At 37.3% G+C, this 19,699-nt stretch overlaps 1 protein-coding gene across 1 annotated transcript; it reads right to left on the bottom strand.

Annotated features, from left to right (window-relative positions):
* Positions 1-1,494: 1,494 nt before the first annotated feature.
* Positions 1,495-6,182, bottom strand: grk7a (G protein-coupled receptor kinase 7a). Its single transcript, XM_067362968.1, has 4 exons — positions 5,586-6,182; positions 5,039-5,476; positions 2,188-2,468; positions 1,495-1,828 (listed from the first exon to the last, which is right to left on the bottom strand). The coding sequence occupies exons 1-4, from the start codon at positions 6,180-6,182 to the stop codon at positions 1,495-1,497; spliced, it is 1,650 nt and encodes a 549-aa protein (XP_067219069.1).
* Positions 6,183-19,699: the final 13,517 nt, after the last annotated feature.

A 19,699-nucleotide genomic window follows, 5' to 3' on the forward strand; every position in this document is an offset into this window, starting at 1 on the left:
GTCCATTTTATGTGACTTACTGTGATTTTTACAATAACAAGTTTTCTTTTGCCCTTGCTCAGCATTATAAAAGCAAAACAAATGAAGACTGTAAGGGGGGCACAAGCTCCACCTTGATTATGTAACACAACTAGTGAGGATTGAGTAGACGTATCCGTGCCAAAGCTCTCTCTTTGTGCCCTTGAGGATTGAACTCTTTCAGCTGAACAAAGCTGACTGCTGTGTACATCTATCCCATAATATCAGAGCAGTAAAAAAGCAACAAACCACAAAAGGAATTGTTACCTTTAAATGCTAAGTAATCAGGCTCTGATTTGATTTCATTTCAGAGCTATTAATACATACATATATATTGATTTATTCATATTTATATGTACATATTTATACACACAAATCATTTAAAAATCTAGGTGAAATCTGAAATGGCCTGCTATCAAAGATCACAAGCATGTGTTAATAATTTGTGTGAGATTTTATACAACAGAGATCATTTGAGCTCTGTTGGACAGTTACACAATTCATTCAAATGCACTTTTGTTAGCATGTAGCTGTTTACCCGTGTCACAGGCAGGCCCACGCAGAATCTGTGTGCATGGAATGCTTCCCAGATTTCCGCAGAATTGGAATGCCCATCACTAACAAAATGTTTGCATGCACATTTATTTTGTTAAATATTTTGGCTAATCTGTGATGGACCAGCCATCTGATCAGGGTATTACCCTGCCTATGGCTGGAGATGCTGGAATAGGCTCCACCATCCCCACAATCCTACACAGGAGCTGTTTGAAAAATGGATGGATGAATTTTGCCTAATTTAATTTTAGTACATTCCACAGAATTTTGAATTCAAAAATGAGAAGCAATTCTGCAGATTCCGTCTGGGCCTGGTCTTCAGTAGCCTCTTATAGTCTTATGGTATGTATACAGTAGATGCCAGCTGTGTACTAGTACACCGTGAACTAATCCACAAATAATTTGTGATTTGGCAAGGCAGGAGATGTTTGGAATGCAAGCCACTTCTTCTTGAGTATGACTCTTTTTTGCATATCCACACATCTCTGCCTTCTGATCACAAACTGCTGTCGATTATATCGAGTCGCTATAGTTACATAATAATCTTAAAAGTCTCTTTAGGTGGCCTGTAGTCCTCTACTCTTCTAGCATCTTCTCAATAGGGAATAGTACTTTTACTTGCACCCCCTGTTGGATAGGAGGTTGACTACTTCACGAGATATAAAGGAACTCCAGAGAAAAACTTCCCTGACTGGTCCAAAGCTCAGTCCACCACATCATGAATGGTCTAGAGTGTTTCTCAGACCATGTTTCTGTGCTGATGAAGCAATAAGAGTGTCCTTCTATGCTACAACGAACTAAAGTCCCATCTCTTTCCAGGCATGCTTCACTCTTCTTCGACACAGAGCACGGTTTCAATAATTAGTGATACCACTAAAGCATTTACTGGTGAATTCTGGGCTGAGTGGCTGGATTGGTCTCTCACAGAAGCGTGCAAGTGCCCGATTTCTTATCATCATTTGAACCACCAGATGATTCTTTCCGGTTGGGGTCGTTGAGCTCATCAAAGAGTCCTGTGTCAATCATCTCCGTTTGCCAGGCAATGGACACAGCACCTGTGCTAAACTCCTTGAAGAATTTATCATCCTTTGCATCAAACTCAATACCCTTGATTTCAGAGAACTCAGCAATGTCACCTGTATCCTTTGCATAGACAACGTTGGGTTTGGGCACCCAGGGTGGATCGATAAGGCCGGCCTCCAATCGAGCAAAGTTGATGGATTTGAACCACTCGTGCTTCCTTGGATCATCACCCCTGCGAAAATAGTACAAGTAACAATTATACATCCTGACCATGTGGGAAAAGGAGTTTGATGGATTTCACAGTATCGCTTTCATGTTGGATCAAATTCAAAGATTTTAGTCATTATTACACTTGGTCTAAATGAAGACCATATAGGTTTTTGTTCTCAGAAAAACCTCGATAATCATCTTCGCCAAGTCATACAAATTTGCTACAATAGTAGGACTGGTACTACTGGTAGGACACTAAAACTGGTAGGACACTAATAAAGTCCTTCAGTTGTGATGACGGATTTCACATCAGGTTAGGGTCCACATGTCCTGCTTTAACACCTGAAGAATCAGGAGGTTAAGAGGGATAGAAGGACTTACTTGCAGCCAAGACGTTCATCAATCTTTTTCTTGAGGAACTGCTTGATGATGTCTATGGTGGCAGCGTTAAAGTTCTTGTGTTCAAACTTGGGTTCCTCATTGATGATGCGCCTCTGTACCTCCTCCTTCTCCACCTTCTCCTTCTTGGCTTCAGGGCCTTTAAAGGGGGTGTAACCAGCCACCATTTCATAGATACTGCAGCCCAGGGCCCACCAGTCCACTGATGTCCTGTATGGGGTATCAGTGAGGATTTCAGGTGCCATATATGCACCCGTTCCAGCCTGTGAAAATAGACTGGAACATTAATATTTTCAATTCTTGTGGGAAACTGGTTAGATAAGATGCAGAACGATTCCTTATGTGTGGGTTTGTATAGCATGTTTGTTCATCAGAGATGTTTATTAATGTGGCAGTACTGTTGTAGTAGAGCATTTTAGGTAAGTATTAACCTATCTATTGCTCAGACCTCACTTCATCTCTTTGCCAGAAAGAGGAAGCTTAATCTTAATCCTCTACTACCTGTCAGGTGTCATGTGCCGATCCACTGTGATGAAGCGGATTTATATAAAGACAACCATTCTTAGACTCAAATAAACATGTGCAACTTTTGCGTAGACATTCTTTCACCTAGAGTCATTCATTAATAGCTATATATGGCTAATCTTACACCAGAGCTCTTCAGTTTAATTACATGGCTCTAAGACTGATCACTATGGGCACATAAAACCAATTTTATGTGATTTAATCCACAATAATAGTTACAACTGCACAATCATATTAAACAACTAAGAGGGGCAAAAGCATTTGCTTTTTGGTTAAATAATCTTGTTTAAATAATATGTTTACCATGCTGAGTACAAAGTGTGCTCTATTCTTAGATACTGGTAATTCACATGGCTTAGTCCAAGTGGAAAACCCTTCTGAAATGCAAAGAACTTTAACAAAGCATAGTAATTAACAGGGTTAGTCTCAGTCGAGCGAAAATGCAATGATTAGATGGGAAAAGATGCACAGTCAAAAGAGGCAAAGTGCTATGTTAACATAATTAGTTTACCTAATCTAGAATGACCTAGACCTTCACACCACTGAAGCTATAGTTTGTGCATAAAGCGTAGTTACATAAATCAAACTACTGAGGCTCAAAGTTGTTAAATCTCCAGAAGATAAAGGCACTAATACAGGTCAATAAAATGTTCATTAAAGTCAAAAACTGACAGAAAAGAGCAGTGATGAACACAGAGTCTTATAATTGTCGAAATATAAAACAAATATAAAATGCATTCCCCTCCCTATGCCTTTGGCTGTCTGATCAGAGACAGATTTGTGTAATTCTTCCTAAGAGGATCTGGAGTGTAAAGCCAGCCAAACCCCCGGGGGTTCAGCTTGGGCTTCAACCTGCACTGAGGACTCAAGAAGGGCAAGAGATAATAAGCTTAGGGTCACTGTATGAGAGTTGGTTGATTTTCACCTTTGACAGATCAAAAATGCACAAGTCATGAGGGGCAGCGCTGAGTATGCAAACCTGTGTGAGCGTGAAAAATATGTGTGGGTGGCTTACACTATCACAAGCAAAAAAAATAAAACAAAACAAAAACAAAGGTAAAGTTCAGGAAAGACATGATGAAGTTAGTATATTCCCCATTATAATAGTTATAATCGACAATGTATCTTTGCAAATGTAAATTGTCTTAACAACTTCTAACATTTTAAACTATTTAGATAACCACTTTGTAAAATGCCTTTAAACTCTGAGAATAAGTTAAAGGTTCAATTCACTTAATTTGTGCTTAAGTATTAAGAACTTTGACATCTATAATGAGCATTGAACATTTTATTGGGTAATTTAGTTGTTCAGATTTTTGTTACTTATGGCATAATTTCTTGAACGAGCTTTCAATTTACTTACGCAAATCTCCAATGAGACAAAAAAGAAGCTTCCCTGTTGCTAATGGTATATTGTGCCTTTGCCATCACTGATGTTGCACGTAATAAACATCTTAATAGCAACATATTTCATGTTATTTTGTATAAAAGTTTTATTGGGCATGAGATAGAGACCCAGTTGTGATTACTGCACCCCTCACCTCTTAAGTAGATGTGAAGCACTTGTGGGCCTTCTGAATGAAGTAGAATTATTGGTTCATAGAACCGTTTTTAGCATAGCTTAGTTGGAAGCAGGTTGGAAGCAATGGAACAAATACATAAATAGTGAAAAAAACATCATTTAATTAATCTAAATACATCTCAAAAGTCCCCTCAATCATAATTATTGAAAAGCTCACAAACTAAAAAGCTTAAAGAGTCAATGAGCCAAGGGTGCAGGTAAGGACACAGCATGGTAACTGAACCTGCATGCTGTCTTTATGTCTGTTTACTGGTGTAGCTGTACTCAGGGTAATGAAGATCACCAGGAATTATATAAGTGGTACAGAAGACCATGCTAACACAGTGGTAATCCTGATTTACAGTGTAAAAGATGAACGGTCTGAGATGTTACTGAAAATCTTTAAAGTCCTTGTGGCATGTAACCTTAAACTAAACTTAAAGATTTTAACTAAACCGGTGGTCTCAAAGGACCACAAGTGGTCCAAGTGGTCTGCAATTTGATTGGCTAATTAAAAAATGCAGAAATTATAACTATAATTGAAAAAAACAGAACATTTAATTATTGACTAATTAATCAGTTATTTAGTTGATTGTTCATTTTATGATAAAGTGTTTCAATGGTCCACCTCCTAAAGAAGTTTGAGAACCACTCTCCATACTTCCATTCTCATCTCACACAAGCATACTCAAGTGTTATCTGGTGACTTTACACATACTAATCACAGCATAGAGATGATTAACCCACCTTTTGGGTGATGGTCTTCCCATTAGGAATCTCGACAGCAAGACCAAGATCTGAAAGACGGCACTGGCCCTGGCTATCTAAGAGCACGTTCTCCGGCTTCATGTCACGGTACACAATGTCCATGGCATGCAGTTGCAGGATCCCAGTTGTAATCTGAGCTGTATAATAGATGATCCGATCCATTTCGATACCCTTCTCACCAATGTTATAGATGTGATACTTGAGATCACCTCCATTCATCAAGCTCATGACCAGGCAGAGATGGGTTTTGGTGTCGTAAGCATATGCCAGGCTCACAATGAACAGGCTGTTGACCTTCTCCAAGATCTTCTTCTCCAGCAGGGCCATTTTCTCACCATGTTTCTTCTTGAGACGCTTCTTGCAGAGCTTCTTGCAAGCATACATCTGGCCGGTGTTCTTCACCTGCACTGCACAAACCTGGAAGTGTATACAATCATAATGTTCAAGTTTGATAATTTCTTTCATTCAAGATGTGTACTCATCTAAAATGTATGCTAATAGGTTGCACTTCATGAATAGAACCTACCTCTCCGAATCCACCTTTTCCAAGAGTCCTGAATTCGTAGAAGTACTTCTCCGTGATTGGCTGTTTCTCATACTCTTTCCACTGCAGAAACTTGTCGAAGAATTGGCTTGTCTGGTAATCTGTAAACGGCTTGCCTTTGATGTACTCTTTGGTGGCCAGCTTCACCTGTGCCATCACCTCCTCGAAATCTTTGTCAGTAACTGCCTTGCACTTGGTTGCTACATCTCCAGTTAGGAAGGTGAGGGAGCTCTTGGAACCATCTTTGCAGTACTTGTTGATGATATTTGTACGGGCCTTATCTCGAGCAGCAGCCTCTGACAATTCCCAATCATTCAGATCATCCATAAATTCTGCAGCAGTCAAGCACTCTGGCCCCGCTTGTTCGAGGAACTGACGGAACAACTTCTTACCTATAGGCTGCTGTTCACAAAGGGACTCGAAGTCCTTGTCCAGACTCGTCCTGAGTGCCACACATTGTTCTGCCTTAGGCAGAGATAGACTTCGGCGACGTTTCTTCATCTCCTTGTCATCACCCCCTTGGGCTTTCAGGTAGGCCGTATTGGCCACCAAATTATCAAGTCCCCCCATGTCACACATTTTGGCGGCTGTGTCAGGTTACTCGCCTAAGAGAAATGGAAGCTCCGCACACTGCTTTATCAGGCTAGAAGATGCTACTGCCAGTAGTCAATGAGTTTGTGTGCTACTCGCTTTGAAGCCAATGCGCGAATGAGCCACTAAGATGCACACACCTGCAGACCAAGACACACTGACAACCCAGTAATTACTCATTTAGAATTAAATACCTGCAAGGGATTTTCACTTAAGTATATTTGTGTAGCCTATACTCAGCTACTATTCAAGGAAAGGAACTTATAAGAGGGTTCTCCCACTAAGAAGCTTTAGGGCTGACTATATTTAGGCAGATGCAGAGAGCTAGTCAACGGATGGCCATCGGGCTCTGTTGTCTAAACATAAATGGTGATACGATGAGAGGAGCAAATATGTGGGAGCTAACAGCTCAGCGAGGGGTGTACAAAATGCTGAGGCTAGCAGGACACACTAAAACTTTCTCCTGTTGTTTATAGGCCAATGGCTAATGTGCTATTGCAGCACCAAATACCAAAAAAGGGGCTAAAATCCATCTACTCATTCAATCAATCATATGATTATTTTACTTGCTGATTTTAAGTTAGTTTTTAATTTAGCATAATCATATTTAGCATTTAGTTAAATGATACAAAAAGTTAAAGAATTGCTTTAACTGCTCATTAAAGGGTTAGTTCACCCAAAAATGAAAATTCTGTCATTTATTACTCACCCTCATGCCATTCCACACCTGTAAGACCTTTGTTAATCTTCGGAACACAAATTAAGATATTTTAGTTGAAATCTGATGGCTCCGTGAGGCCTGCATAGGGAGAAATGACATTTCTCTCAAGATCCATAAAGGTACTAAAAACATATTTAAATCAGTTCATGTGAGTACAGCTGCTCAATATTAATATTATAAAGCGACGAGAATATTTTTGGTGCACCAAAAAAAAAAAAACGAAATAACGACTTTTTTAGTGATGGCCGATTTCAAAACACACCTTCAGGAAGCATCGGAGCATAATGAATCAGTGTATCGAATCATGATTCGGATTGCGTGTCAAACCGGCAAACTGCTGAAATCACGTGACTTTGGCGCTCCGAACAGCAGATTCGACACGCTGATTCATAACGCTCTGATGCTTCCTGAAGCAGTGTTTTGAAATCGGCCATCACTAAATAAGTCGTTTTTTTTGTTTTTTTTTTGGCGCACCAAAAATATTCTCCTTGCTTTATACTATTAATATTGAACCACTGTGGTCTTACCAGGTAAATTCAGGTTCTGATGATGCTTTGTTAAAATTACATTTGTAACTTCTTACCTTCATGGGTGGCACTCTGCTGCACTGGCCTCATTTCTGCAGTGTGCCAGTCTCTCTTTGACCTCCTTTAATGAGCATTACCTAATTCCTTCATTGTACTGTGCTTTGAAATACTGGGAGCAGATCACCCACTTTTTTTTTCCAGGTGACCATTTAAAATCATTTAACTCCACAAACTATTCCTCACATCATATCTCACACTAATGTCATTTATAATAGAAATAAAAAATGACTAAAAAAAGATAAAGTATACACAAAAGCATAAACATTTTATGTAAAATTAAACAAAGTGCAAGTCCCATGGAACAAGATAGACCATATTAGTTACAGTTATGCCATCTTGACATGAATTTTGTATGCCCCAGTCAGAGGTCATGTAGTACCAGAATTACACAATTCACCTACTGTTTGCGAGAGATCTCTGTATCTAATAAGGCTGTGCGCATCAGTATAAGCTAATTCAGTCCTCTAAAGCTAAGCTAATATGAGTTAATCCATACCAAAAGTGTCTTATGCTTCTAAAACAGAGTGGTAGGAGGGGGTCTCATTCACATATACTGAGACGTTAAAGCTGCTCAGTCAAACGTTCTAGGTCATGTTGAACATCAGCCAAGTATATGCAGTTAAAGGGATAGTTCAACCAAAAATGAAAATTCTGTCATCCTTTACTCACCCTCAAACTGTTCCAAACCTGCATGAATTTCTTTCTTCTGCTGAACACAAAAGAAGATATTTTGAAGGATATGAGTAACCAGTTTGTGGGCCCATTGACTTCCATATTACGGAGAAAAAAGAAAAAAATACCATGGTAGTCAGTGGTGTCCATCAGCTGTTTGGTTACTGACATTCTTCAAAATATCTTATTTTGTGTTCAGCAGAAGAAATAAATTCATACAGGTTTGGAACAACTTGGAGTAAATGATAAGAGAAAGAGGACGAAAGATGTATTTGTGACTTCAAAATCAATGTGGGAAAATAAACCATTCATTTTCTTAATGGCTGTTATGTTACAATCTGGAATTGTATTGTATTTGTGTGAAAATTGCAAGAAAAACAATTGTATAGGTAGGCCTACATACTATATTATGCATACTACACAAACATAAAATAATGTTTATGAAGAAACAGGTAAGTTTAGTTCATTAATGGACGAGTACATATCTATGGTCTAGTATCATTTCTGCACATATTCGCTTTTTTCTCTAGATTTGACACAGCTAGGCAGTCATCTCTGTCCTTCATGGCAGTAGAATCGCCTTGCCTCACCTGGAGATCGCCTTCTCTTACAAGAGAGGATTACGGAGGTGGTGGAGGGAGAGAACAGACTAACAATCCCCCATCTGCTTTTAACCCACAGACACAAAGTAGCTACTGTGCAGATCAGCGGGTCACTCGCACAAATGGCAAGATACAACAAGAACATATCAATTAACATATAATATACCTTATAAAGCACAGCACATTTACTTCCACTACATGTAAATAACTATGTTATTAATAAAACCATCATTTCTAATGCATGTCTACTACAACAATTGGTCATTTTTTTGTGACAATATACAGACAGACAACAAATTTGCCTGCAAACAGTTCTAAAGCAGGATAAAACCTTGTATGTGGTTCATTCACTTCATGCTTTTAAAGATTAAATCTTAAAAAAGAATCTCTAGTTTTCATTCTTGCTGTTACTTTTACTTTTTCAATACTCAAGTACACTTTTAATGCGGTACTTTTTTACTTTTAGCTACTTAAGTATGATTCTGGCCAGATACTTTTACCTTTAATTGAGTAAAATTTTCACCCAGTACTTGTACTTTCACTTGAGTAACATTTTTGGGTACTTTTTACACCTCTGAGCACAAGTTAAACATCAGCTCAGTCGATATCCAAAGCATTTCTATAGTGCAAAAAAGAATTTCAAGAGTAAATAAGTCTAATGCTTTTCGTTAAGCTATAAATAATGAAAAATTGATGTCAGTGGTGGTTGTTTGCCTGTTGGGTCCACTTTTCAGTGGTGGTTGTTTGCCTGTTGGGTCCACTTTTAGCACTCAAATCAGTCCTAGCATCTTATTATAGCGTCATGTCACAAGTGACACTGCCCTCTAGTGGATAACTGCCATAACTGTCATAATCTTTATGTGCTGGTAAAAATCATTAAAATTGTGGAAAGAACTTTGAGTGAGAAACACATGAAAATAAACTAAACATCTTTATCTCAGATGGACAGAGAACTGAGCAACAGTAACAGTCTCTCCGCAGGAAGTCAGCTAACCTTTTTTTGCTTTTTCATAAATTGATTTATTTTTATAAGTAATTGATTAAAGTCAGGATGAAAAGGAGATTGCATTTTTCCTGCTTGTGACATGTAGGGTGAATTCATGTAAAGTGGGACAATATTTGTTAAACGTGAAATTTAGATAGGCCTACACATGGGTCTTTACTTAAAAAGTAAATTACAAATGTGTGCTTTATAAAATAAGCAGTGAATGTCGATTTATTTAATGAATTTGAATATAATTACTGAAGGTTGAAGGTTACCCACTTTACATAACACATTCAATGAAATTTCAAAATGAAATTTCTGTCACTCACCCTCATGTCGTTCCACACCCGCAAGCCTTTCTTTAATTTTCAGAACACAAATAGATATTTTGATGAAATCCGAGAGGTTTTTTTTTTTTTGTCCTCCATTGAAAGCAACAAAATGACCACATTCAATGTCCAGAATAGTAAAAAATATTGTTAAAATAGTCAACGTGACTACAGTGGTTCAACCTTAATGTTATGAAGTGACGAGTACTTTTTGTGTGCAAAAATAACAAAAATAACGACTTCGTTCAACATTTTTCCTCTTCTCCCTGTCAGTCTGTTACAGTTAGCGCAGCGCGTTTCAAATTCCGTGTTTAACTTTAAGTCCGAACGCCGGCTCAGTATACATAAAAGACTATAGAATAATACAAGACGTGTCACTCGTATTGTTTTGAATGGGAGAAAGTGTAACGCGCAATATGGCGGAATAAGTCCCGCCTTCTAAATAAGAGCCAATCGCTGACTGGTAAAGTCATCGCGTCACTGCAGCAGCCTTTAGAAGCACCGGTTTCTATAGAAACAGTCAGACGCGCGCCTCTGAAACATGGCAGAAGAGACACGCATTTAGGTCTGCACATGCGCATTAGCTTGATCCAGCCTAAAAAATACAGTTTTTTGTCATGATTCGAGCGTTTGGATAAAACATTTATAGTACAGCTGTTGTCAGAATTCATTGGTGATTTCAAATATGAAATGTAATTGTAAGGTTGGCGAACAGTTTTGGAGAATTTGATGTTTCCCCATTCAAAGAGATAGGGCATGATGCCCAGGATGCCCAAGAGGCGTTTCAAAGATGGCCGACGAGTGAAATGACTTGTCTTAAAGGGACTTTGGTATACATCGAGGTCACTTTCCCGCCGGAACGCGCTCCCTCAGCTGGACTGAGTGGTAAAAGAATGGATTTAATAGGGGAAACTCACTGCGAAAACGCGAGTAAAACAAACGAATTACACTTAAAGTTGGGCTCGAAAGTGTTCCTTACAACTTGTCAAATATACCTAATCCATGGATATTGACATGTAGCCAGAAGTCGTGTTTCCTGACATTTATATGTGCCTGATTTCGCCGGGGAAATACATAAAGCAAATCCGCGTAATCACTCATATCAATGTTATATATATCGTCATATTGTCCAGCCCTAAAACATATATAGTTTTATAGTGTAGTTTTTGTCAGTGTTTATTTACAAAACACAATTATGCATATAAGATAGAAAATATTTAATTGATGAGTGTCAACATAATATATAACTATACGGTATGATTTTACCTCAAAATCCAACAATTTGACACAAAATGATAACTGCAAATCCATGTTTCTCTGCCTGGAGTCATTTCTGTAAATTGCAGTGATGCTTCTTTTTTCTGTTGCTTTCGGCAGTTTTTAAATATACCTCAGGTTTTGTGTCAAAGCTATTTGTCAATCACAAAGCTCTTTTCCGTTTTGGAAGTGTTTTGTGTGTTTTTCGCGGCATTCACGCTGAAAACTGCCGCTCAGTCACTTAGCGGGCGTGACCGCAGTCGTAACGGTCGACGGTGACGGCACGTGCATACCCGCATCACACGCATGCGTTGTGCTGCTCACATGAAGTGGCGTCGGCCAGTAGACCTTTTTCACAAGAATCGGAAATCACGTGACGCAGGGTAAAGTTAGTTCCGCTATGCGTCTACGGCTATTACATTGATATGCTCTTTTCTCAAATATCGCTTCTTACCTTTTCTGTTTTGTCTGTTTTCCAAATAGCTTTTGTATAATCTACAAATCAATTATTTTCTACTTGTTTGTAGCTTATACAGCCACTCAGACCGTTGATCGAATTTACCGGAAGATGGATTTATATCACCAGCTGTCATACAGCAAAGGCTATGCAGCTACGCATTCAGCAATTTCCCAGATCGTATTACGTACTACGAACATTTATATAATTTATTAATTAAAAAAATTAACTCCCAATATATACTTTAATGTGGGATATAAAGTCGTGAGATACATAATATTGTCGTGAGTTTAATAGCTACGTTTTAAAAAAATATATAGCATGTCTCATATGGCATCACATCCCACATTGCAAGCATATGTTATAATTAATCCTGATCGATTAAAATGATTAAACTAAGACATAATTTCCAAAACCACACTGTACACAACTATCAGTCTTTGCATGTTGCAATAGCACAACAATGCTGCGCATAATACACACTTTAAGATGATGATGACAGGAAAATGAGTGAGAGATGACTGAAGTGTTTATATCCAGAAATATCAGGGTGCGAGCAGTCCTGCTTCACGAATCAGAGGATCAGGCTTGTGTGATAAGGGATCTACCAGTCGATCATTTCCCCAGCACGTCGCTAAAAACACTCTATACATCTCATTATGTGCATACTATCCACCCTAAATAGTACTGAATATTAATAATGTCACATAGTATGCACGTTTAGACACAGACACTGTCTTTACAGCACATGGAGCGCGATAATGCACAGCCGCGCCAAACATACACGAAGAATATAACCAGTTTAACCGCCATCACTTCAAATTATTTATTAAATTTAGCTCTTAATGCGAGCTCTGTAGTCTCACCAATAATTCACCAAGACCGTTCAAACATTTTCAAGACATTCAATTCGTAAAACGACTTTGATTCCCGAACTGGTTCTGATCGAGGCTATGTATCACTGTAACCGGAAAATCTTTTACACTGCGTGGCTCATTCCGGAAGCCAAAAACCCGGAAGTGTGAAAAAGGTCTATAAAGTGCCCCAGGGATGACGCGTTTTTGTAGGCCAACCCGGAAGTTAGCGGCGCACGGGTTCCCTCGATCGAAAGCCTATGCATTTTCCCATAGACTTTTGGAAAAAAGCAGAAAATAAGCTCTGTGTTTAACAAAGGGTTATGACACTTACACGTTTTGTCTATCAAGATAATCTTTACAAGTTAACACAACATTTATAGATTTTGAAGCCTAAATAAAGTCGTCAGATATAAAAGGCACACCATGGTCGCGGATCAACGTCACCACCACCAAGCTTCCTCAAACTGTATTTAGAAAACAACTCTATTTAAAAACATGCTCACTGATTATGATCTGTGATGTGTATGAATACTTATTATCCACTTTTTTCATGAGAAATGCTGTCCAAATGTCCCGTTTTTAATGATGACGTCTAAAGTCCCCGCCAAAGGAAGTAGTCCCTTTTAGCAATTTGTTAGCAACCGCCGATTTTAAGACACAGTAAAAGTTTAAAAAATCACAAGTGGGTTATAACTGGTGTGTTTTATGTGATAGATCAAAACATGAAAGTATTTAGAGGCTTTGTTAACCACAGACCTTATTTCAGGTGATTTAGCAAAAACCCATTCAAAAAACCCATAGACTTGACAGCGTTGGAACCGGAAGTCCTAAAATGCTAACTCGCTTCCGGATTTTGCCTACAAAAATGCGTCATCCCTGGGGCACTCTATACTGACGGTGCATTCCAAACGGGATATATCACCCTCCGAAGGGCACTTCGGAGTAGAAATAATCATAGGTGCCATATTGAAAGGTCGCTTCAAGCCGAAGTTCTCAAAACTGGCCACTTCAAAGGGCCCGAATGAAGGATTTCGAAGGGTACAACTGATGGACACTTCGGGCCCCCATGATCCTTTGCACTGGGAAGTTGTTTGACATCACAAAATAGGTGCAGGAGGTTAGGAGTTCGATTTTACCTATAAACAATAGCATTTTTCTATAGCTACTATTGCAATTTTATACGAGTTAGATTTGGATTATTATTATGTCACTCTAAAAAATGCTGGGTTAAATATGGACAAACCCAGGGATTGGGTTGTTTCCACCCAGCCACTTTTTTCAATCAATTTTGGATTGATTTTTTTAGCCAGCAATATAGTAATATAGTAAAAGGCATGTTTTTGCTCACCCCAAATAGGGGCAAATTTGTGGGGTATTTTAAGCTGAAACTTGACCAGACCAGAGACTTGTATTACATCTTGTGAAAGAGGGCATAATAGGTGCCCTTTAACCCAACCTGCTGGGATTGTCCATATTTAACCCAACTTAGGTTGTTTTTAAGCCAGCATTTTTTAGAGTGTACATATATGCATATTTATAAATATATACATTATATTTAAAGTAAATGACCGGCAGTAGCTTATAATGTTACAAATGAATCATAGAGAAATGAATATTAATACAAAGAGTAAACCACACTGTAGAATGTAATTAGTTGAGTTTACTTAGAAAGCTTAATTAAACTGTTGGGTTTACTTAAAAAACTTAAGGAAACCGATTGCCTTAAATTTAGCAAGTAAGTTAACTCATCATTTTGAATTGATAAAACTAGTTACCACAGAGTACAGAGTACTTAGAAATCTTGAGTATTCACTGTAAAATTTAATTAGTTGAGTTTACTTAGAAAGCTTAATTAAACTGTTGGGTTTAGCTACCACACAGTACAGATTACTTAGAAATCTTGAGGATTGGTAATTCAATTTTACAAATTGAGTACTTAGTTCAGTCATGTTAAAAATCTTGTTCACATTATGTAGAAACTGCCTTAAATTTCTCAAGCATTTTTGCAACAATGGACCATACATTTATTTGTATTTATTAAACTGGAGATACTGTTGAAAATAATAAAGTTTGATGTCACCATCATGGTGGAAAGTGTTTGCTTTAGTTGGGCTCTTGACCTTGACTTTTAACATTAGTGTTTCTCTGGCTGTCAAAACTCAGTGTTTGTAAGACACAGCTGTTATGGTGAAAAAAAGCCAAGAGAAATGCTGGGATTGATCTATTGCATCTTTCCTGATGATCTCTCTGAATACCCACAGATTTAATCCTGAGGTTTATACTTGATCAACAGTGTGCTTTGTCATTAAAAACAAATAAGTATTTTTTAATAATCAATGAAACTATAGCAAAAGAACGAGCACTGTTGAAATCATATTTTTAATATGTTAGTCAAAAAACATTTGGGACTATACATAGACACACAGAGACATCAAGAATCAGCGTATACATCTCAACAATGGTGACATGCTTCATGCTGCAATGCATGCTGGGAGCCATGGATGAGTTTTATACTATGATGGCTCCCAGCATGCATTGCATGTCACCATGGTTGAGATTTGTACGCTGATTATTGATGTCTCTGTGTGTCTTAAAGTAGCCCAAAATTGTTTTTTGCCAAATATAATATTAAAAATATATGATCTCAACCGTGCTCAGTCTCTTGATCTAGTTTCAGCAATAAAATATTTTATTGTTTATAGTAACAAAGCACACTGTTGATCAAGTATAAACCTCAGGATTAAATCTGTGGGTATTCAGAGAGATCATCAGGAAAGATGCAATAGATCAATCCCAGCATTTCTCTTGGCTTTTTTTCACCATAACAGCTGTATCTTACAACACTGAGTTTTGACAGCCAGAGAAACACTAATGTTAAAAGTCAAGGTCAAGAGCCCAACTAAAGCAAACACTTTCCACCATGATGGTGACATCAAACTTTATTATTTTCAACAGTATCTCCAGTTTAATAAATACAAATAAATGTATGGTCCATTGTTGCAAAAATGCTTGAGAAATTTAAGGCAGTTTCTACATAATGTGAACAAGATTTTTAACATGACTGAACTAAGTACTCAATTTGTAAAATTGAATTACCAATCCTCAAGATTTCTAAGTACTCTGTACTGTGTGGTAGCTAAACCCAACAGTTTAATTAAGCTTTCTAAGTAAACTCAACTAATTACATTTTACAGTGAATACTCAAGATTTCTAAGTACTCTGTACTCTGTGGTAACTAGTTTTATCAATTCAAAATGATGAGTTAACTACTTGCTAAATTTAAGGCAATCGGTTTCCTTAAGTTTTTTTAAGTAAACCCAACAGTTTAATTAAGCTTTCTAAGTAAACTCAACTAATTACATTTTACAGTGAATACTCAAGATTTCTAAGTACTCTGTACTCTGTGGTAACTAGTTTTATCAATTCAAAATGATGAGTTAACTACTTGCTAAATTTAAGGCAATCGGTTTCCTTAAGTTTTTTTAAGTAAACCCAACAGTTTAATTAAGCTTTCTAAGTAAACTCAACTAATTACATTTTACAGTGCAGGGGGGAAAAAGACAAAGACGCCTCCTTGATTGTCTCGTTAAGATGACGCTGAAGTACGTTCCAAAAAATAGTTTTTTTTTTTGGACCCCTACACCCTTCATCCCTTCGAAGCTCTCACTCCGGAGGGTAAACCCTTTGAAGGTATTAGGGATGAGCCCTTTATGGAACGCAGAGTGAGTCAGCATTCTGACGGTGAAACTGAAAGCGCTGCAATGAAAAAAGCATAGCAGAATAACGGGAGAGAAGAATTTTTTGAATAAGTTATTTTTGTTTTGTTTCTGCGCACCAAAAGTATTCTCGTCACTTAATAATATTAACCACTGAAGTCCTGTTTTAACAATGTTTTTACTACTTTTCTGGACCTTGAATTTGGTAATTTCATTGCTCTCGGCAACCTCTCGGTTTTCATCAAAATATTTTAATTTGTGTTCCGAAGATGAACAAAGGTGATACAGGTTTGGAATGACATGAGGGTGAGTACTTGATGGCAGAAATTTCATTTTTGGGTGAACTAACCCTTTAGTTAGGTTAGTGATAGGTGCAGGGTTAGGCTACCTAGTTATTACCCAGTTATTGTAATTACTGTAATAAGTACATACATGGGACTGTAAAATAAAGTGCTACCAGAATATATTCTTCAAGAATTTTACCTCCTTTTTATGCATATGTCTTTATATGCTGTTTTTTTTGTGTGTGTGTGTGTGTGTGTGTGTTTTGATAAAGCTTATTCATGTTTAAGGTCAGTGCATAAGACATGGAGAAAAGAAGAAAACGGCCATCCAGTTGTTTAATCTCTTCAGTCAGCTTTGTGTCTGGCAGGCTGACATGAGTGGCCTTTTCATCCCTTCACAAAGGCCTTATAACTTGCTTAGGGATGTTTAAATATTGTAAGTTGTAGAGTTGTACACTTTTTATAGACTTGCCTGCACTGGACATAACAGTTGCAACAACTGAGGCCGTCTACACTGGATGTGACAAAGCGACCTTTGCAAATCCATTTGTTCTTTGTGTCAGAAGTAGAGCGAGTGCTTGGAATATGTCAGAAATAGAACGAGGAATCAGTTTACTGTCAGGAATATGCGTCATGTGGCATCAAGTGTAGACAGCATCACCGATAATGGGTTCTATTTGCTTTTGTTGCATTGAATCACACTGCTCATGTCTGGTCTAGACTGTGACCGTTTGCTGTAGAAGAAGCACAGGACTCAGGAGTACTCAAACTATTTAATCTGATACTGGAACCAAAACACAATTTATTCGAAGAAAACCACAACAACCTGACGTTAAATAACGCAAAAACTAACTAAAACCAAGGGTTTATATACAAGGGCAAACAAGGAGCTGACAAGATAATATAACATAACACACCTGAACAGAATACTCTAATCAAATCAGTGGCTACAGGACAAACAGGTGAGGAACAAGGATAATTGAACTAATTAAATAAACTGAAAAGCTACCTAGAAACACAACACAATGAAAACAGAACATACATGTGGTATTACTAAGCTATATGCTACTTGAAAAAGCAACTCAGTATTTTGTTGTAAATTTAAAAGTAATGCATTATTTTGCCCATTACTTGAAAAAAGTAACAGAACTTTTCCTATAAATATTGAAGAAAAAAAATAGCTTTAATGTATTTTTAATTATATGAAAATAATTCATATTCATACACTGACTCACGTATCATGTTTCCCAGACTGCATTTGAGGCACAAAATGTTAATGTGTTTCTATTGATGGCTACAAAGGTTAGTCTGATGCGATGCACCTGGTGTTAAATATGAAGTAATGGTGAGGAATACACACAAAGAATTAGCACACAGTGGTGTTTTGACAAGAAAACAATTTTTTTTAAATTATTATTATTAATGGGGATGCAACGGTCAACCATGGATCAGTTACAGTCAGAGCATTTAGAGCATCTGTACTAAGCGGACAACCTGAAACCACTCCAGTACAGGTGTGAAAAGAAGACACGTTGAAAGTTATTAAAGGGATAGTTCACCCAAAAAAATTAAAAAATGAAATCTGTCATCATTTACTCACTCTCAAGTTGTTCCAAACCTGTATGAATTTCTCTCTTCTGCTGAACACTAAAGAATATATTTTGAAGAAAATGGGCAACCAAACAGTTGATGGGCCCCATTTTTTCTCAATTAAAAAAAGAAAATACTATGGAAGTCAATGGGGCCTCGTCAACTGTTGGGTTAACAATATTCTTCAAAATATTTTCTTTTGTGTTCAAGCAGAGCAAAATAAATTCATACAGGTTTGGAACAACTTAGGGCTTTTCACACTTGAAATAGTTTACAATGCAAGGTTAACACTGGAGCAGGCTTTCATAACCCATAATCTGAAAATTAAAATAAAAAATTCACAACTCATAATCTGAAAACATTTTTTAATATTAAGGTTTGTGTCAGAAATTTTGCAGCCATTACAGGGACTGGAATACAAAAAGAGAAACCTGAACAGGCATGAACCTGACCAGAGAGACAATGGAAAAGTCAAAGCACTTGTTAATATACACAATATGACATGGGGAGGATTACAGATGCAGAGGCTTGAATGCTGTTTTTGTTTTTTTGTTTTTTTTTGTTTTAAATCTAGAACAATAGATAGTCACTCCCACAGAAACCAATTTGATTGATTCAGCACTCAAAAACAAACAAACAAACAAACAAAAAAAACTTGTTGGTCTAACTTAATTCAATTATGACACCTATTTCCACACAGTTGAACTGATTTAGCTAGGTTAATTGTACTGATGAGTAAAATTCATCCTAATTGAATGAGATCACACCAGTTTTACTTGACGTATTCTGTGACTGTTTCCTGAACATAATTCACACTTGTTGATCCAATCAGTGCTATTGCAATTCAGACTGGTACCCTTGTGCAGAGATGTTTTTTCTGCAAAACATTTGTAGCATGCAAGTAATGATCAGGTAAAGAACTTCTCATCATTGGCTTTAGCACAGTTAAAGCTTGTTGAGAACAACATAGATTTATTTCATGAAGCCACCCAGAGCCTAACCACAAGGTCTACACTTCAGCATAATGGTAACCTCATAAAAATCGACATAAACTCTTTTAAATGTCAAATATAACTGAACATCAAACTTTAAAAGGTATTTCCCTTTCCTAAAACACACATTAAACAGCACTTAATTTCAACATTTACTGTCCCGATCTATCCCTACGCAAAGCATGCTGGGAACTAGAAATCCACTGCCCAGTTTCAATCAATGCAACATAAATGATTTGTGTAGTCCCAACACAAATGGTTTAGGTTAACCTAACATTTTGCAACATTTTCATTTAACATAATACAATTGAGTGCAAATGCCAATTAAGTAAAAAACTAAAGATTTGTGTTGGTTCAGCTTATTTTATTTAAATAAACTTAGCAAGCAGAATATTTTTTTTGAGTGAGTGTCCCTTATACAGATTTGGCTCAAATTGTTTAGGCTTAGCATTAAAT

The sequence above is a fragment of the Chanodichthys erythropterus genome, chromosome 16 (assembly GCF_024489055.1).
Source record: "Chanodichthys erythropterus isolate Z2021 chromosome 16, ASM2448905v1, whole genome shotgun sequence".
NCBI lineage: Eukaryota > Metazoa > Chordata > Actinopteri > Cypriniformes > Xenocyprididae > Chanodichthys > Chanodichthys erythropterus.